Source organism: Syngnathus acus, chromosome 22 (assembly GCF_901709675.1).
Source record: "Syngnathus acus chromosome 22, fSynAcu1.2, whole genome shotgun sequence".
NCBI classification, from domain to species: Eukaryota; Metazoa; Chordata; class Actinopteri; order Syngnathiformes; family Syngnathidae; genus Syngnathus; species Syngnathus acus.
The window spans coordinates 2,690,675-2,710,084 of record NC_051106.1 but is presented as its reverse complement, the minus strand read 5'-3'; the positions used below and the strand labels follow the sequence as shown (position 1 = coordinate 2,710,084).

The 19,410-nt window shown below is 41.0% G+C and overlaps 1 protein-coding gene across 5 annotated transcripts in view; it reads right to left on the bottom strand.

Annotated features, from left to right (window-relative positions):
* Positions 1-342: 342 nt before the first annotated feature.
* Positions 343-19,410, bottom strand: part of LOC119116272 (connector enhancer of kinase suppressor of ras 3-like) — a 34,895-nt gene continuing 15,827 nt past the window's right edge. Inside the window, exons 4-26 of one of the 5 annotated variants that reach the window (XM_037241541.1) lie at positions 18,924-19,011; positions 16,755-16,796; positions 16,004-16,123; positions 15,852-15,911; positions 15,269-15,337; positions 15,028-15,174; positions 14,196-14,320; positions 13,726-13,886; positions 13,311-13,397; positions 12,471-12,724; positions 10,017-10,054; positions 7,561-7,603; positions 4,683-4,736; positions 3,882-3,921; positions 3,377-3,546; positions 3,000-3,073; positions 2,814-2,885; positions 2,651-2,715; positions 2,430-2,554; positions 2,276-2,345; positions 2,027-2,179; positions 1,693-1,883; positions 343-1,598 (exon numbers count right to left, since the gene is read on the bottom strand). In XM_037241541.1, coding sequence (XP_037097436.1) covers positions 1,398-1,598; positions 1,693-1,883; positions 2,027-2,179; positions 2,276-2,345; positions 2,430-2,554; positions 2,651-2,715; positions 2,814-2,885; positions 3,000-3,073; positions 3,377-3,546; positions 3,882-3,921; positions 4,683-4,736; positions 7,561-7,603; positions 10,017-10,054; positions 12,471-12,724; positions 13,311-13,397; positions 13,726-13,886; positions 14,196-14,320; positions 15,028-15,174; positions 15,269-15,337; positions 15,852-15,911; positions 16,004-16,123; positions 16,755-16,796; positions 18,924-19,011 — 2,449 coding nt within the window. In that variant the 3' untranslated portion in view covers positions 343-1,397. Of the gene's footprint in view, positions 1,599-1,692; positions 1,884-2,026; positions 2,346-2,429; positions 2,555-2,650; positions 2,716-2,813; positions 2,886-2,999; positions 3,074-3,376; positions 3,547-3,881; positions 3,922-4,682; positions 4,737-5,146; positions 5,388-5,587; positions 5,733-7,560; positions 7,604-10,016; positions 10,055-10,914; positions 12,725-13,310; positions 13,398-13,725; positions 13,887-14,195; positions 14,321-15,027; positions 15,175-15,268; positions 15,338-15,851; positions 15,912-16,003; positions 16,124-16,754; positions 16,797-18,923; positions 19,012-19,410 lie in introns of those variants that run through there. The other 4 variants (XM_037241539.1, XM_037241543.1, XM_037241544.1 and 1 more) reach the window with 4 other exon arrangements.

The following is a 19,410-nucleotide window of genomic DNA, read 5'->3' as shown; positions in this document are numbered from 1 at the left end:
CACGACCACGACCCCCAGCGTCGATTTCGGGGAGTTACAAGTTGCGCCTCCATGTTTTTGCAGGGATCATTCAAAACAATGTAGAAAATAGTTTAGTCGTGTTTTATTGGCCTGAATACAAACAAGCTCACCATCGTTGAGCTTCATAATATACACTCGAATACGTCACGCATCCATTTTTAGGAGCCTCAACAGCTGACATTGGGTTGGACCAAGGTTGGGGTTGTTATTATTTTTGATTGCAACTTGGACTTGGATCTGTTTTACTGTTTTGAGAGTGGCAATTACAGTGACGAACACGTTTTTTTTGTTTGTTTGTTTGTTTGTTTGTTTGTTTGTTTGTTTTTTCCAATCAGAGATTCAAGTAAAATTTTCTAGATGGTTTTTTTAAACACTGATTCTGAAATGTACTTTTTTTCCCTCTAGCACATCAGGTTGTCATAATAAAGTAATATGCACCATAGTAATATACATATTTAGTAATATTGCTGAATTAAGGAGGTTCAGCAAAAAGTGGATTTTTTTCTGAAACGTTAAACGACAACAAAGTCAAATCCATATTGCGCAATATTTTATAGGTTAAACAAAATATGAAACTATCTCTAAAACCTGATGAGCTGGAAAATAAGGGACAATATTTTTAAAATCAGTGGCAAAAATACATCTGGGGACACATTAATCCATCTCAGGTTAAAATTTGCTATTCACCGGTGTCCTTCATAACAGGGTAGAAGTTTCCCACTGCCAGTGTTTCATGGGGATTAAAATACTGAATTCACATTTTTGTGTTTGGTTTAATTTACAGCAGTTAAAATGAGCCATTTTACTTACAAGTCATAATCGCATTTTAAATGAGAATGTAGAACAAAATGTTCTGCTTTACATCATCGAAAAGAAATTCAAACAAATGTGAAAACTCGTGATTTATGATAACTACTCAGTTCTTGCAGACTGAAGTCTCAAGTTTGTTTAAAAGGTGTAACAGGCATTGAAGGTGCATGGCACCCATACGAAACTGTAAGCAGTGAATAACATCCATGATATCCAGTACTGACGCCATCTAAATAGCTCACACCGACAACAAAACAAAAACAAGTGTTTCCATGTAGAGAGCAATGCGACATACTCCATCTTTCATAAACGGCAAAAAAATAAAAGGAATACCCTGCAAAAGATGCTAATTTTACAAATGGCAAAAGTAATACTAGGATGCATTTCACATTGTAATGTGACCCGCTAGTTAAAACATGGCTGTACAGATTCTATATAGAAATAAAAAATAAAACGTTTTCATTGAAGATCGTAAAAGTCCACAGTAGTCCCACTTTAAAATTTAACAGCAGTGTGTATGTACAGGTGTGTGTAAGAAAAGTCAGTAGCGGGACACAGGGGAGTCTTTACAAACTGGACTCAGCTACAGGAGCAGCAATGGCCGTTGCGCCATCTTGAGAGGCCTCTGACTCCATATGTTGGTCATTTGGGACACGGATCTCTTGCACCAAAGGCCCGTTGGCTTCCTTCCATTCTCTGAACCTGACCGAAGTCAGCTCAGTGTCTGACAGCACCTGCTCTAGTGCCTGTAGGTCTGCCTGTTTTGACTGGGATGTAAAAGAAAAATCACTTAAAAATCTGCAACTAAGGACAGTGAACCACAATTTATCAAAGCAACACTGTATAGGGAAAAAAACAAACCTTTAAGGTGCTGTTCAGTGTCCTGACGAGATGCAGTTTGTCATTGACAGTTTGGTTTTTGCAACGTTTCACGAAGGATGCCCTGAATTCCCGTTTGGTGGATGGTTTGCGGTCTCCTATAGGCGACAGGCTAGCCTCCTTCAGGTGGATATACAGTTTCTCCATCTCATCGGCGGTGTTGCCGTAAACTCCTGCCGCAACATTAGTCCCACGACGTCATGATTAGTATAATCACAGACTACTTGTTAAGTAACCATGACAGTAATAACACATTCAAATAGAATGTAAATTATATCACTTGTGGCCTAAGCTGGCCGTGTTAAAAATGTCTCACCTTTGTCCACCACACTTGAAGCCTCCATGTTTGCTGCGCCTTCCTCAGTGAACCCTGTTTCAGCCAACTCCAGAGGAGCCGAACTCTCCTCGTCCTCCTCAGGCGGATGTTGATGCAAGTGCACCTGGACCGAGCACACCGCCGGCGCTTCGCCTGAAGAAGCAGAAGACACCTGTGCCACCAGGTCCAACCAGGACTGCCGCTGTTTGGAGAGAGACGAGGCGGACGAGCTGTGTGATGTCATCGTACTGGGAGGCGAGGAATGTGAGCCGTTTCCTTCGCTAGGGACCGTCGGCGTGTACGGTGGAGGAAGAGTGCCCTGTGAGACCGAGATAATCAGAGAGGTTGATTACACATTTGCTACGCAATGCAGGCAAACACTCGAGGAAGCCATGGCTCAGACCTGATGTGTGCTACCAGGTGGACCAGACGGAGCCACGGAGTCCCGCTGGGTCTGCTCACAGTATGGCGGTGGAGGTATATCTGTGGTTTCTGCATCTTCATGGTCACTGGCCTCACTGTAACACTCTAAAAGCACACATGCGCAATGTCACCTTCCAACTGGCTGTGTTTTCAATTGAAATGACAAAGTCACACGAAAGCGAGTTTTCTTCAGAAGCTTACCAGCTGCTGTGTTTTGTTCCGTGGGCTCATAATGAATGGAGGCAAGCCCGAGCTTGTTCAGCCATCTGGAACACATGCACAAGGTAATTGCTCGGCAGGATTTGAACATTTCATTTCATTTGAAGCATCTTTTCCAATGCGGTGGGTACGCCGTTGTACTTACATGTTCATTTCTTCGTGGTTCTCAGCAGCAAAATAAAACATCATAACTTGTGGGTGGCAGGCTTTGAATGCACTGCAGACAAAAATGAGGCAGTGTTGAGAAGGGCCATGAAAGAGAGCGCAACGCCAATGTTCACGTCCAAAAATGAGGAGCTTAGCGGGGGACATTGCCAAGCGCATTGCTTACTGTTTCTTCTTGCACTCGATGGCTCGGTCGATCATGAAGTTGGCGAGGTCAATGTAGCCCTCGGCTTTCTCCGCCTGCATCACAAACATTGAACAAGAGTGAGTGTGAAATGATTTTAAGCCACTTCCTGACAAAGCCCACTACCGTCCGCTACTTCTTCTACTTCCTCCCGCAGTGTGTCTGTGACATTTCACACTAAACCGAACCTGTCAGTCACACTGGCCTTTCCATCAGGGTCATAAGAGGTTGTGATACTGCATGCTAGTTACTTTTAAGACAGGCTGTGGAGGAACTGTTCTTCAAATAGTCTTTGCGGCTCAACATTTGTCAGAATCGCTCGATCGTCCATTAGACATCCAACTCAAATAGATTCTCACCAGCTGGTTTGTGTACCAATATAACGCTGTTTTCTTCAGGACGAACCAGAACTTCTTCCATTTCATACCCAGGAAGCCTTTGCTCTCTTTCTTCTTGTACAACCAACCCTGGTGGTCGGGCTGACCCAGCTCTTTGACTGACACCCGCCGCCTGCTCATTGCACCATTGCCTGTGTGCACACACACACACACACGTGCAAAAGCCACAATGAGACATTATACAATGTATGAAAGCTCAAATGGTTTCCAGTGACCTCAATTGAGGTTGCAAACAATAAAATTCCGCCTAGATGTTAAAAAGCCAATAACACCAGCCTACATTTTTCAGATATGAATCTAGGTATGATCATGATTCCCAAGTTAACTCAAATTGGCTACAAAGAGGTAAACCCTAAATTGAAGTATGTATATAAGCAAGCGCATATTAGCCCACTATTACATTTACACAATTACAGTTCCAGGGCCCTGCAGAAAAATGGATGGAAACCGGAGGGTGACGACCTACCAGTTCGGCTCTTCTTCTTGGACTTGTGGCGCAGGGAGACCTTTTGGAGCAAAACAACAAAAACAGGAGTGAGATTGAGTGGTGGGTCAGTGAATTTAAGAGCATGCTAACCAAAACCAAGCAGCTCACAAGAAGAAGCTGCCTGGAACATCCTGTTTCACACTGCAAATGTCACATGCACTCACTCTCTCTCTCCCCCTCTACTTCTCTCATACATACGCAAGCACACACGCAAAAATAATGACGTTCTTCAACTGTGCCCCGGTTTTCTGTCTTCTTCAGCTATGGGTTTTACTTCCAAATAAAGCCTAGAATGATGGTATTTGATATTTGAGGACATTTTATAGGACAGACTGGAGACTACACCATTTGTTCAATTAAAGGAAATAATTCTAAACATAATCTGTATGTTGAATTATTTAGATCAGATCTAGATTAAATTTGGTTTCACTTATCTTCAGAAACTGCCCACACATCATAAGTTGTTGAAATAAATAAATAAAATAAATATTGATACGGTGTTTTCTTTTTTACAATATAGCCTTAATTGTATTCAGAATGTTACACCCAAACAAATAAATGTCTGCCAGGCTTTCTCTAACCTCTTCATCATAAGAGTAAAATTAAAAAAGTAATTGATAAAGAGGTCAGTATATGAAAATTAATTCCAACAAGAAGCCCTTTGCGACAAAACGGTTGGTCTGCTTGGTGGTCATTTTGGGTCCCGCAAAGTTGCTAACTAAAAGACAGCGCAAGCACCCACACAAATATAACTAACAAAACAAAATGAAAAGAACTTACTGGGTTGTAATCGTCAGCAGCCATGGAGGGTGACACAGATATGGGGAAGGCAGCCTGGTCAGAAAGACAAAAAGCAAAGAAAGCATTTCACCAGCAAGGAAAAAAATGCAATTCCAATTCTTATGGTTCATTGACGAATACACAGTCAGTTATTCAACAGCACGAAGCGAAAGCACATTTTAAAGTACTGGAGTAAAAAAACCTAGACTTCCTGCAAACCATAATGCCAAATGACTATAAACAGCACAGTATCCATTTTTTTAACATTACAAAGTTGACCGAATTTCCAATAGCCAAATGAAAACATACCAGGAGCCTTTGGATCAGTTCATGAATATTACAACGGACAAAGAGTTAACACGATCACCTTTTCTACAATGGAAGTAATACGTAATTTATCACACCAACCAAAGAAACAATGAAATCTGAGGAAAAACACAAATCAAACGCAGCACTTGACTCACAGCTTTCGAGTTGCACTGTCAGCAATTTGTGATGCACAAAGCACCTCCACGCTCCTTAGTATCCTCTAGTCTTGTTTTAAGACTACACCGCTGAATATTAGTGATTACTGTATTAGCAATAAGGTCTCGATTGTTAACGTCAATGATGGGTGAGTGTGACATTGAGAAATCTGAGCACCCGCTTGACTCACTTCCTCAGCAAACTTAAGTTCCTTATTTTAAATTTGCCAACTTCAAGAGATCCTAAAAAAAAATAGTTTGATGTTCTCCTGTGAGAACATTAAAAGGCAATCAATTTACATTTGTTTAATATAGATCGATAACATCCCACACTATTATTATCATTACACATCAGGCTGTCCGTAAAGATGTTTCTCATAAAAATATCAAAATTACAATAATGTCAAAGAATAAAAATGACAACAACAAAACGACTCATACCTTTTAAAAGTCCTTCATAATTCGAATAGGAGTACCCTCTTGTTCTAAAACACTTCACCACTGTGCATAAACCAAATTTGAGTGGATGTTGCCCAAGAGCAGTCGCAGTTGTCGCATCCTTTCCGGATGTAATGGGCAAGTTAAACCGTCAATGGGCGACAACCGCAACATTAAACTTGACAGAAACAAAACACAGGTGTGCTTTTCCTTTTTGTTTTTCCCTCCATGCAGACTACGAAACGTAAACTGCAGATTTGACGGCATAAATGCAAACGCAGTCACTCCTGGATTTTGAAATAAAGTTACTAAATTTACATCTTTTCGTGGATTTAGCGTCGAGCAGTGTCTAGTGGGGTTACCCAATAAATTCTGAGTATATTGACAATAGGAAATCCCTCCATTTTGCAATTGTTAATAAACTACTAACATACCGTACCTGCCACCACATTGCCAACGTTTGCAGCGTTGTCCGAAAACTGTGCTCAAAGTTTGACCAAACTTTGGCGAGCATATCGGACATGCAACAAACAGCTACAAAGAACTTGTTGTTATCAGGTGGTTTACCCTGATTACCTCGGACTAAAATGAAAAGTATGGTAAATCAAATGCGTTTCGTACAAGACTATGAAATAAAATTAACTTTCAAACAGTAACTTCAACTTGTGACTCCACATTTGGACAAAACTGCATTTCTCAAAAATAAAAATCTCCGATTGTTTGCCGCTTGGTGTCGCTGTAAGGTAAAACGCTTCAGATAACCACAAAGAGGAAGTCGAATCAAACGTGGCGGAAATGTCAAAATAATGACTTTTCAAAATAAAGGTTCATATTTAGGTTTAGCAAATGGCCTAAAATCCGTCTCACAGAAATATAATTTAGACACAGTTATAATTTATTTGTTTTTACTTATATTACTGTTCTTCAGAGGTAAAAGTCAAATGAAACTCACACACTTAAATCCATAGTTGACCCATAACAACAGTTTTGTTATCCACTCATTGCCTAACTTCACAAACCAGTTGTTGCTTTTTAAGCAACAATGGTCCATGTCACTGTGTGCAGCACTTTAAATGTAATTTGCTGGGATAAAGGTAACATACACTTTAGACTTCAATTCAACTTAAACGGGCATCTTGTGACAACACAAATAGAACTTGATTTAAATGTCCTAGAATGAACCCTTTATTTGCTTACCATTTGTCTCACTGTGCATTACTAATTCCAGTGGTCCCATCCATACTGCCCATTTATTTCTGTATTAATCGAGCGTTCCATTTTAACATAATTCACATACCCATCTGTTCATTTTTATTTTTAAATGACAGTGGACAACTTCATCATGATTTAAAGGAGCATTTGTGTGCAAGTGAATTTCGAGAGGCCTTAAGGATTCCTGAGAATTCTGATTGGTCACACCATTGTAGCGCTCAATCTCCCATCACGATTCATGCTGGGAAGTGTCACGGCACTTATCTAATGTACCCCACGCCCCCGACACCGCTCCACACCCTTCTTGACCCAAAAACCGAGTGTGTGAGAGGAAGGGCGCACAGAGAGACTATTCTTCTTGAGCAACGGGGGAGGGGTGCAGGCCTGGTCGTGATATCACAATCTAGTTTGCTCACTTTGGCTTCCTTTGTAGCGCTCCAATGGCCGCCACAAGGGGTCTTGTGTTGCAAGACCCTTAGTATAGCCACAAATACTACATTTGCATGCGCTCAAGTGGACTCACACGCACGCACGCACGCACGCACGCACTTTTAGCGCTGGAAGAAAATTTGGTAAAATTTAGGAGGTGCACAATTGTGACTATTATTTCTTTCATTAACAGAAAGGTACCAACAATTTTGTCCATGTGAATATCACCCATTAGAGGTCTTTCTTGAATCAAATTATTTTCACAGAAGACCACAATTAAAGTGCGCAAGATAAAGCACGACTTTGTGTTTGATTGATAGAGGCAGTGTACTTACAGCTTGAGAGAAGGACCAGGATCGTATATTTGGTTGATTATACCTGCAAGAGCAAGAAGTATTTAAAATTGAGAGGACCACAGAGAAAACATTTCAACTTCAACTGTCATACTTCAGTACTATACATAAACATGTACTGATTGTGTGGTTATGAGAAAGTCACAATCTATTGCAAACTGGCACGGACTGAGTCTGCTGACAGATTTTATGGAAATCGTTTAATGACTGGAATGTGGTAGGATGGTGCCAGTGGTTTTGATAATGCATTTGGCAATACTGCCACAGCAAACATGGGTTCCCAAAGCTGAAAATACTCAGTGCACCCGAGACGGGCCTCACCCTGCAATTTAAGGCAACAAAAATGTCAGCTTATTTTCCTGCGTTTTAGTCCCTTTTCCCTCTTCCCATCAATGTTATTATAGTTAACGGAAAGTAAAACAAAAAAGAAGTAAAACTAAATATGAAAAAAAAAGTTTCATTAATGAAATAATCAAAATGATTACCGAAACTACATTTAACATTTTTAAAACAAATTAAAAGCAACTATAATTGCAGCGAAAATGTCAATTTTTTATTTTTCAATTAATTTCATACATGAGATTTTGGGGTTTATTAAAAAATGTTATTTTGCCATTACTCCTCAACCGTCCAGAACAACAGATATCTAAAGGTAAAGTAGTTTGGGAATCGTCGTTTGCGATATTACGCAATACTTACCACAACCTTTCATTTTTTCCCCTTTTTTTAATCTTTCACTTGAGAACTACTCTATGAAGAGCCCAAAACTAATATTAAATCTAATAAAACCTAAAATAAACATTTGGGGGAAAAATAAAACAAATAAAAACTAACAATGCTGCTCTAAAAAGTCATTAAAATGTACACTAATTAATTTGGTTGGCAACAACACAATTTGATATTTACAACTATAATAGAAGGATGGGGTCTAATAAAACAGATGGCGTGGCATCACGTCACATCACGTCCAACAAACTGATGCCCACACTAGCAATGATGACAATGTCCAGCCACAATATTAAGCACAGCCAATTATTGGCCAAGCGTAAAAATTCTATCGTAAAAGTGTTTGATGGGGATGGGCTCTCAGGTTCCATAGAAAAATCATCCAAGCTGCCTGTGTGAAAATTATTTTGTGCCCTGGGAAGAGAAAATGCCCCTCGCCAAACAGTTATCCCAAATGTGTCATATGCATGACTAATTAAAATTCATGGCAAAGAAAGGACTCAAGCTCATTGCTAAATTAGTCGATGAAGATGTGTTTGTCTGCTTTTTGTCCTTCATGGACCTAAACCAAGTCGACGCTTTTGACAGGTGACATAAGAATGAAACCAATGCACATTAAATGTACTGTCATGTGGAAAACGCATTTGTTTTTTCACATTTCCAAACTAAAATGATCATGACAGCTGATTAATTCCTGAGTCAATCATATCCTCTGGCCTTAACCATTGCCTCCCACTGTTTTCCTAGATGCCAGCCCACTCCCACAGTAATGAGTCACCCGATTAGCGTCGCATCCGTCTATTTATTGTAAATACGAGGCGTGTGATTGAGCGGGCGATAAATAAGATGTGATGTTTTTAGGACCTAGAATAGAAGCAAGTAGGTGGTAGGGTGACTTTGAGTCATCGATCATGGCGTTAAAGTGGGCAGATATGCTTCATCGGGCTCTGTAACCAAGAGCAGAGGAGACACGGGTGTCACGGATGATGAAATCTAGAGGAAAGAGCAAGCCTGAGATGTCGTCATCTGTCACAGAAGGCTGCTGTGCTTCCACCTACAGACACGGCAATAAATATTGTGGGCATCTTAGTGGCTAATCTGGAACACCGGGAGAATTCCCGATAGTCCACACTACTTTATGATTCTGTTTTGGCCCGTAAAGCAAATTCTAAAATCGGCATGCAATTACGGATATACGGTACATGCCTTTGTATAATGCTCTTTAAATTTAATTTATACACTCTAAAAACTGGTTAAAAAAAACTCAAAAAGGGACGATCCACTATTTGGATCAATTGGATCCAACTTTCTGGGTTGTGCAAAAAAACAACAATTGAAGGTTGGAGCAAAGGGACCCAAGTGGAGGAAATGGTAAACTATTTTATAGGGGTAAAATCATATTCATTAAAGATCTTTTAGTTTTTAATTTGCTGACTTCATATGCTATAATTTCAAAACCTCAAGATGCCAGCTTTGATCTGACAAGTTTTGCCACCCCACACCTCTCACCACCTGTCGGTGACTAACCCATGCGGTAAAAGCAGCCCACCCACTGATCATGTGGTTGGTTTGGAAACAATTCCACAGACTACCGCCCAGTATGATGAAGAGAAATGAGACTTGCCCACCTCTTACTTTTGCAGTTTGATTTAAGAGTTCAACGCGGCATTAATGTGTGGAAAAAAAAAGTGGGCAAAAGAGTGGGCACTCACCGATTGAGGAAGTCTCTGCTATGGTGCCAGTCGGGTCCCTGCGATACATAAAAAAGTTCACGCTTTATGTTCCATTTGAAATAAAATGATGTGTAACACTATATTCACTTTAATTCTAATTATTTGATGGAGTAATTTAATAAATATAAAACACTTTTGAATTTTTGTTCTTATTAAATCCATATCACACCGTTTGTGATGTGCATATTGAGTTAGTGGTTAGCAAACTTGATGAGTTAAAAGAAGTGTGAGTGCTATTTAGGCAAACCTCAGGGCTTCAGAAGGTGCAAATTAGTGAAGATCGCAGGAAACTAGCTCTGCAAGCATGGGCAAGAGCCAGATAGACGGAAGGAGAAACAGAGAAGATTAGCAGAGAACATGCAGGAGAACCCCCGAGCAAAGGTGAGGGTTCATTTTGATCAGAGGAAAAGGGCAAAAGCTGCCAGACGGCTTGTAATCCTAGCCTCACTTTTAAATGTGTAAGACAACATACGTGTAGAAACAAGAGCTCGTCATGGTAAACCTGCTTTGAGCATATGGTCCACCAGCTGGAGTTTTAAGGTTTGTCAAAGTGCATTCATAAGCATCATCACCTGACCCCCCCCAACCCCACCACACACACAGGGGGTACCTTGATGGTAGCTATCATGTTACACCACATGCTTAAAAAACACGAGCGGAGTTCATAGAAGGTTAGAAAAGCAGAAGGCTCTGTCATTTGCTGCTGCATTCACGTGCAATGAGAAAATCACACCTCAGACACCGGTAAAAGCTTATCAGAAAAAATAGTGTGATCACAAAGTCGAACGAGATTTGAATAAATGAAAGAAATGTGTTGAAGTTCGGTTAGATTTGAAGCAGTCACACTCAAATGGGGAAATGAAGACAATACGAAAGATGACTGAAACAAACTGCACTTTTTAATAAAAGGCTATGCAAAACGTACAAAAAAAGGCATGTTGCGCAATAACCTTCCTCTTAGCAGATTAGTTTTAAACAATACTGTGATGTGAGCTATAGTCTTTTCATAGCACAAGATAAGCTGTATGGATAAAAAACATTGATTCAACGTAACACCCTAGTTTATTACGGTTATCAAGCCGCATGTATAGACCCCTTGAGTTGGGTAATTGCAAAGTAAATTGAAACAGGATAGAGAGAACCACACTCAGTAGTGTGCGTAGCTTAAAAACCCAACACAAATATTTGTGACCGCGATGAGAACATCCTTTCACCGACCGATGCAGCAATAACAATTTAAGTGACAAAACGATTATTGTAAAAATATGCATAGCTTAAGAGAGGCAACCATCGGCAGAAAAAAAATGATTTACAGTAGCTAATCTATCACAATAGTAATCGAAGAACAAACATACATGCACTGTTGCATTAACAAAAAAATGTTTGGAGTTTCGTTTCTTTTTCTATAACTTACGCAAAACAAAAATGAGAACATAACCAAAGTAATCCCAGGCAAGAGACATAAATTAATATGTACATTGTGATTCACGGACAGCAACGTATCCAAACCTGAACAATCTGGTCATAGTGAAGCCAAGATGAGATTTCGCTGTCGTCGGGGTTAAAATGGGTGATGATGTAATGTGGTAAGTACAGTTAGTACTCGGTGTTCGACATTAATGGTGGCCCGATGGTCAGTAAGTTTTTTGGCCCAAAAGCGCATTTTTGGTTTCTCAAGAAAGACTTATCAGCCCGGCTGGAGGAGGTTGTTGTAAAGATGCAAGAAAAAAAACATTTGGAACACACTTGACTCATTAATGGCCCATTAATCAGATTTAGCCTCACGTTGCTAGTGTCAGCTAGCCCGCTCGCCATTCATTCCAGTGGCAGGATGACCACAGAATGACGAAACAAAGTGAAGCTTTATAGCCAGACTATTCTCATCAGAGGCAGGAGCCACTCGAAGCATGATAAGAAATGACGTTGGATTTAATGCTAAGTCTGTATTGACGTTATGGGTGCAGGAATAAATAAATAACCATATACTTGACTTATACTTTTTACTATTTAACAAATGAGTCAAAATATTTCAACTTCAATTCGACATCCATAGAAAAAGCGCACTCTTGATTTTTCTTAAGAAAATTAAAGGGTTTTAAGTGTGCCTTATAGTCCCCCTCCATACAAACAGTATATGATGGATATACAGGGCCAGAACTGCGTCAGACCGGGCCGTCGCCACTCAAAAAGGCTTCATGTCGGACCCCGGTACTACAAAAGAAGGGTCGATGGATGAGTAGTAGTTGGTAGTAGTAGGCAACATCAGGGAAAGAGAGTTGGCAAGAGAGTGCAAGAGAGCCGCAAGGTGCGGCCAATAAAACAGCAGGATTTTCAAAAACAAAGGCACCGAGTAAGGAAAAAGGGAACAAGGATCCCCAAACAAGAAGGGGATCATCATTGAGTCAAAAGTTTAAGTCTCGTGATCCAACTGACCAGTAGCGAACGTTCGGCCGTTGTGCGCTTGGACACCGCAGCTACGGAGGATTTCTTGACGTCCTCCTGGTAGGGGATGGTGGCGCTGTTGTGGAGGTCGGAGTTGGAGTAGTAGCGGCTGCCTCGGATGTGGTCAACTCTGACTAGCCGATGTTCCCCGGTCGGGAGGTAGGTGGGCGGAGACGCTGACGCCACTTCCTCGGCTATGGTGGGGATCCTCTCATTGCTCAGGTATCTGAACAGGAGGTCATCACCTTCGCAGAATGACACGTTACTTGATATTTGCTGTGCACGACTGAAAAATATCGATAGCCACTTTTCTATTTAGTGGTACAGTTCATTGCCGCTTGCCACAGTACCATTTGAACCCATAAATCAGGGGTGTCAAACTCATATTTTTCACAGGCCGCATTGTAGTCATAGTTTCTTTCGGAGGGCCATTATGACTGTCAACCCAAATAAATGTATGAGCACCTCATATTATATACAGTAAAAGCTACAAAACAAACTGACAAATAACTCGTTTTCAAATCAGACAAGTAAAAACTGGTCAAATATTAAAAAATAGATATTAAAAGTGAAAACAATTTGCAATTCTAGTAATGACCCACGAATTTGATGCACAATTTGTCTTTGCGGGCCACATAAAATGATGTGGCGGGCCGTATCTGGCCCCCGGGCCTTGAGTTTGACATCTATGCCATAAATCATTGCATAAAGGCAAAATGAACAGTGTTGCTTGTAGCAGAGACGACTTAACACACAAAAAAAATAAAGCAGCTGTGTGAGAGTAAAAGCTTCTCATAAATTGGAATATTGAAATAAGAATGCTGTTAATACCTTTCCTGTTCTGTGTCCATGGCTTAGCAAAGGGATCAACAATTGCAACACAAGTATCCACAGGCATGGAGATAGGCCGAGGCTTACCTAGAACACATGAGAGGATCACAGTTTTATGAGCTACTGTATTATTTGTGAATGCAAATGTGTCCCAACTGTCATTGAGCTAAGGCGCCTCGATCACATTAGCGATATCTCATGGTACACCACCAAACTAAAAGGTCACAAAAAGTATGAATATTGGAATTATGATAAGATACTCTCAATTTACAATACTCAAAAAAATTGAGCAAAACCTGGACAATTAGTATATTAATTGATAATTATATTTCCTTAAACAGCCATGATGATGTCATCACACACTCATCAGCTTCATGGAGTATATAAGATATGCATAGACTAAAAATGTACAAACCACGAGAAGGCTTGTGCTCCCTCATTCTGGGCTGAATCCCATTGGCGTCATAATCTGCGATGGTGCAGCGTTTCCTACTCTCCTGATCCAGGAAGGAGTTGGGCGACTCTGAGCCGTTTGCCCTTTTACTAAAACTAGAAAAGGCGTCGGTTCGTCCCTCTCTGCAAACACAAGTACAAATAGTGCAGGATTATTTTTAACAGCACAAAACTAAAGCATGATTTGTATATGGGCAAAGACGTGATTGTAAAAAAACAAAAATCACATTATCAAAATAAATGTGGAACACATCATCTCCCTGGGGGAGGAAGATAAGAGTCATTGCATCAGGATGGTGTTGGGTTTGTGGGAGAAGAGTGGGTTGGACAAAAGCAGAATATTCTGTGGGAAGTGAACGTCGGCAACTTTTTCTGAAGAAGGCTACTAAGAACTAACTTCCACTTGTTAAATCAAATCATGAGAACTTTCACCTTGGCGTGTACGGCATCTGAGGGGGAGGCGGGATGTAAAAATCAAGGATCGCCGGTTTCTCCTTTTTGGTTGATCCATTAGCTGAGCTGCCGGGGGGCTGGGTGCGGATCAAACAGGAATTGTTCTGGAAAAAGACAGAAAGAAATAGTCCAAAAAAAAGCCACAATAGACGACAACATGGCGCCTTCAATTGTATTTCCGATCAGACCTTAGTCAAATAATAGTGTTTGATGACGCAAAATGGAAGACACTGACAACCAATAAGACATCAGACATACAATAAATTTCCACATGGCTCCACGACAGACTGCAAAACATTCATTCAATCCTAAAACCATACATAAGACATGTCTCTGCTTTTCTTGTCGGAGTCAAACATAAACTGAGATGACCGATGCTGATATCCCTGACGACTTGATAAAACAAGACGCTGCGGGCATGTTAACAGTGAGCACCTTTGTGATGAAAGCCTTTTTGTACAAAACACGCTTATCTCATTCCCTGACTAAACGAAACTGCGGAATCCGAGAGAGCACCTTGTCACTCAACGTTTGTGAATTCGTGTGAGCTTTCTTGTGTTGTTTTATTTTGATGGGAACATTGCAGCCATTTGTTTTTAATTAACCAGATACAATCTGAACAGACTCCCACACTCGAGGCATGGCTGCTTTATCTCCTGCCATTTATGGCGGAAAACTGGAGCATTGAACTCTTCCGAGAGCCTCCTTCAGACTTGTCTGGGCTTGTTGCTTTGGACTCTTGACTGTAAAAAGCTTATAATTGATAGATAATGACTAGACATGCGTAGGAGGAAGTGCGCTTGTAGCCTACCTGAGGTACAGGAGGCTTCCAGCGCATATTCTTGAGAGGAGTGGGGTTAAAACCCGTTGTTCCTGTGGGTCGCTTCTTTAAGAGGAGGAACACACCTTTGGGATCCTCCCTTAGTTTCATTACCAGGTTTTTCAGCTGCCAACCGACCTGGATTACAGAAACATACGTCGTCTGATTAATATTTAAGGATAATATGGAATAATGCGGTCCTAAATTCTGTAAAATCAAATAATAATCTCACCACTGTCTGTTGATTGACTTGAATCACTTCGTCACCAGCATGGATCTTCCTGGTCAGGTCAGCAGGGGACTGAAGAATAAAAAATATAATATAATATAATATAATATAATATAATATAAAATACATTATAAATATAAATATATATATATAGTATATGACATATTTTTTTCTCCTGCTGCTCAGAAGTATCGGCCAATAAAATAGGTCAGATCATGCCCGATGTTTCTATTCCTATAATGTTATTTGTACCTTTAACCAATTACATCCAGTTCAAACAAATCGTGAGAAAACGCACGACAAACAGTGTTGTCGATGATTCAGATCGTGATTCACAACAAGGGCCTCAGGCAAACTGATCCAGTGATACTGGCGCATTAGTCACTGCCTGAATGTGTCATTGTCATTCAACGTGGGACTTTTTCATGGGGGGGGGGGGGGGGGGGGGGGGTGTGGTTGTGCAAAAACTAATTGCCATAAGCAGGAACAGTTAGAAACTCAAAAGAGTTCAGTGCTTTTAATACTAGAGGTGGGAGATGGAAACGAAAGGAGCTGGAGAGAGAAAGTGACTTGTGTTAACACCTACATGTTCCGTGGTTCCGGTGATGACGTGTAAGCCATCATATGTCGACTTAATATACATTCCCTAGGAGGAAACAGAAAAATGTTGTGCTTTGTATTTTGATGAATAAAATTGGGACATTCTGTATACCAGGATCAGATGTAAAGCATCCTTACCAGTCCTTCACCCGGTTTGATATTGGCCAGCTGGACTTCCTCCAAGCAGGCGGACTGGCTCATCAGGGGGTCAGAGGTGGTTCTTACAGTCTGATCACAGATGTTGTTCAAAATTTTTGACTGGAAAACAAAGAAATGACATCTAATGATCTCGATGTGCAAAGCCGCAGGAGCTGTGTGAAGAAGCACTTCGGACACGGTGATGTCCCATTTTGGAGAGTTCTGTCTTAAACGGAGAGGTGAATAAATCCCCTTTTATCCTCTAATGTGCTGATTTACCAGCAAGCCACCATGAAAGCTGCTTTTGACTCTGTGTATGCCTCCCAAAAAAATCCCAAATTAAATCCACGTTTAATCTGAGAATTTCACTGGATGAGTATACTCGGGAAATTCAAAATAATCTCGCGCATATTGTTGAGTTTTTCCCCATTTGACAGTGAAGAGATGGCATGCGTTTAGTGTCTTCATTCAGTATTTTTAAACAACGTGCAAATCTCGACTATATTTTGGACGCTTTGCTCGTGTGAAAGAGCGACAATAAAATACAGGAAGCCTCAAGAACCAAAAGAGTGTCTCCAAAAGGAAGCATTTAATTGATTGATGGCCTGGTGGCAAGAGTGCTGAGATAATACCATCCGACATCAACATAACAAGACAGTTTTAATTCAAACAATCCCTTTAAGTAAAACTTCACCCTTCCTTTAATTATTTGAAATTAGAAGAGAAAGAAAGATACATGCAGGATACTTACTACTTCCAGGATTTTTTCTTCCATCTCATAAACACAGCAGTCCTGTTAGACATACGAAAAACAACGACAGATTAAGATCTTGAGCAGTAAACGACAAGATAGCAAGAGAAGCAGTCATAACAAGAGCTGGTCAAAAAATATAATCAGCTTTCCATGTATAGAACGGAGCGAAATGGAGAACTCCCAAACATAAACAGCAACCCGTACATCAAAATTACACCCCTGCCGAAATTGACGGGAGCTATAATTACATAACTCCATGAGTGCTTCACTATTACCGGCACTCTGACGCATTTGGGAACAATGTGCAGGTAACATGGAGGGGGGGGGGATCACCTCAAGAAAATCTTCAACTAATACCTTTTGGTCACCAGGAGTAGCTGTGAATGTCATTTTTGAGAGATATTTTGCTAAGTCAGCTTGGAGGTGGCACGAGAGCGTGCTTTCATTCCAGCTGGACTGCCCACAGCTGAGGCAACAGCCTCCCCGGACAACTGTGTCAGCCCTGGTGGTGAAAAGGGACTGTGTTGAGGGGGTAGGGGGTCCACCCTCTTGTGGGGTGAAGAGTGGGGGGCAGCTTGTTTACAAATCTGGAAAAGGCTACCACAAAGGAGGCCATACATCAAAACACAGGTGGACTGCTTTAGTCTAAGCTTGACAACAAATAATCCATGTTAACCTGAATTGATCTTTGCAAAATAAAATGGGAGAAAAATGATGAATAATTGATATGGTGAAAATAATAGAGCAAAATTATTCTTTTAAAATGTCCTCATGAACACCAGATTTATGCCCCTGTAGACAGAAGCTGGATCATAACTTGTAGTCAATAAATGAAAAATGACAATCCCGTGAGTGTGGTGATCCCTCGCGGTTTTGGACTTGACCCCCACAGTCAGAGTGGATCAGATGACTGTGTCTACAGGCTTCTGGGTCTTTGATCTGTCACCAGAACAGATTTGTACGATTGAGCAATGATGCGGATACAAAGTGGTGGGACGCTGTGGGAACATGGGACTTAACACCAGTTCTAAATAACAACATTTAAGTCATATTGTGTCAATTATATTTTCCACAGCATTTTTTTTTTACCCCTAACCCTAACCTTTCAGATGCCGGAAGCTTTTTCAAAAACTCAGTAAAATGAGAACTTTCTCCTTCTATGATTTCATATCCTGTGTTCTTAGTTGATTCAAAGCAGAATGGCCTCAATTGTCCCTCCACTCAGCAAAACTCCATGTGCTTAATATATCAGGAATACTATAGCCAAAATGAAGTTTCCCAGGTTTTTTCCCCATAATTGTCGTGATTTGGGATTCTTGTCACATCTATGACACTGCAATCAAAAGCTAAAGTGCTCCAATGAGTTCTCAGAAGCCATTCTCAGAAATAAAAGAACGCTTGAATGAAGTGAGGGTCAAACTGTTAAGAGGAGGAAATGACAGCTCAAGTTAAGAATATTCAAGTTGGATTTTTGTTCTACAATTTAAAATGCTTCATGTTCAAATGGGATTCTTTTTGTTGTGATGTGGTCTCAATAAATGCCCCTTTGGCACACTTAAAAAAAAAAAGTGGTCCCTTACGATTTGTATTTGCCGTGCCTACACCATAATCTCTGCGATTCACATGGCAGTGTGGGAATTGTACACCCCCCACTTCTACTAGATGACCATGACGACGCAACAACAGTAAATCAGCAGAGGTGCCGAAATACCCAACACTAGCTGGGAAATGTGCACCGTGGGAAAGGAATTTATTTTGATACGATAAGCCTCTTAAAAATCGACACCTGAAGTCTCAGCGTCCATTTTCAAATGCACCTTGACGCTATACCTTCATACAGGCAGACATATAGACTAGGCTTAAGAGATGCGGTCTGTGTGTCTGGTTATGAACATGTTAAAATAAATCCTCAAAGGACACAAAGTGGGTCTCCCCCCAAAAAAAAAAAAAAAAAAAAAACATTTCCAATCATCTGTTCAGACTGTGAACGGTGGGCTTCTGTCTTGCCTGCCAGACCACATTTCCCATAAGTCTCCTCTGCTTCACTTGATCCTGCATGTCTGTACCCGCGGGCTGGAAGGTGCTGAGTGTTTTCCACTATTGTGTACATGTCGCTTTCTCAGCGGCTGGCTATGCACGTGCTGTTGTGCTGACAAGTGTGCAAACCTGTTGAACGGTGGTGGTGAGCTCCAGGCAAAGCTGAATGATCTTGTTCTTGGTGGCTGTGAAGTCACTGATCCCTGTGAGAGGCGTCCTGTCCGCGGACAAACAAAAGGGGGAAAAAAAAAAAAAAAAGATTTAAAAAGTAGCAATGATATACTGCATTTTGGTATATGGTGCACATTGTACAATATGTGGGTGACTGGCCCCACAAAAACTTCAACTGAAATTTAATTTAAATGTGTTCCTTCCTGCTGAACGTCAACAAGACCAAGGAGATTGTTGTTGACTTCCGGAAGGGTCACACCCAACACCTGCTGCTGACCATCGACGGTGCTGTGGTGGAGAGAGTGAGCAGCACCAGGTTCCTGGGGGTGCACATCAGTGAGGATCTCTCCTGGTCCACCAACACCGCATCACTGGCGAAGAAAGCTCAGCGCCGCCTGTACTTCCTGCGGAAACTCAGGCGAGCAAGTGCTCCTCCGGCCGTCAT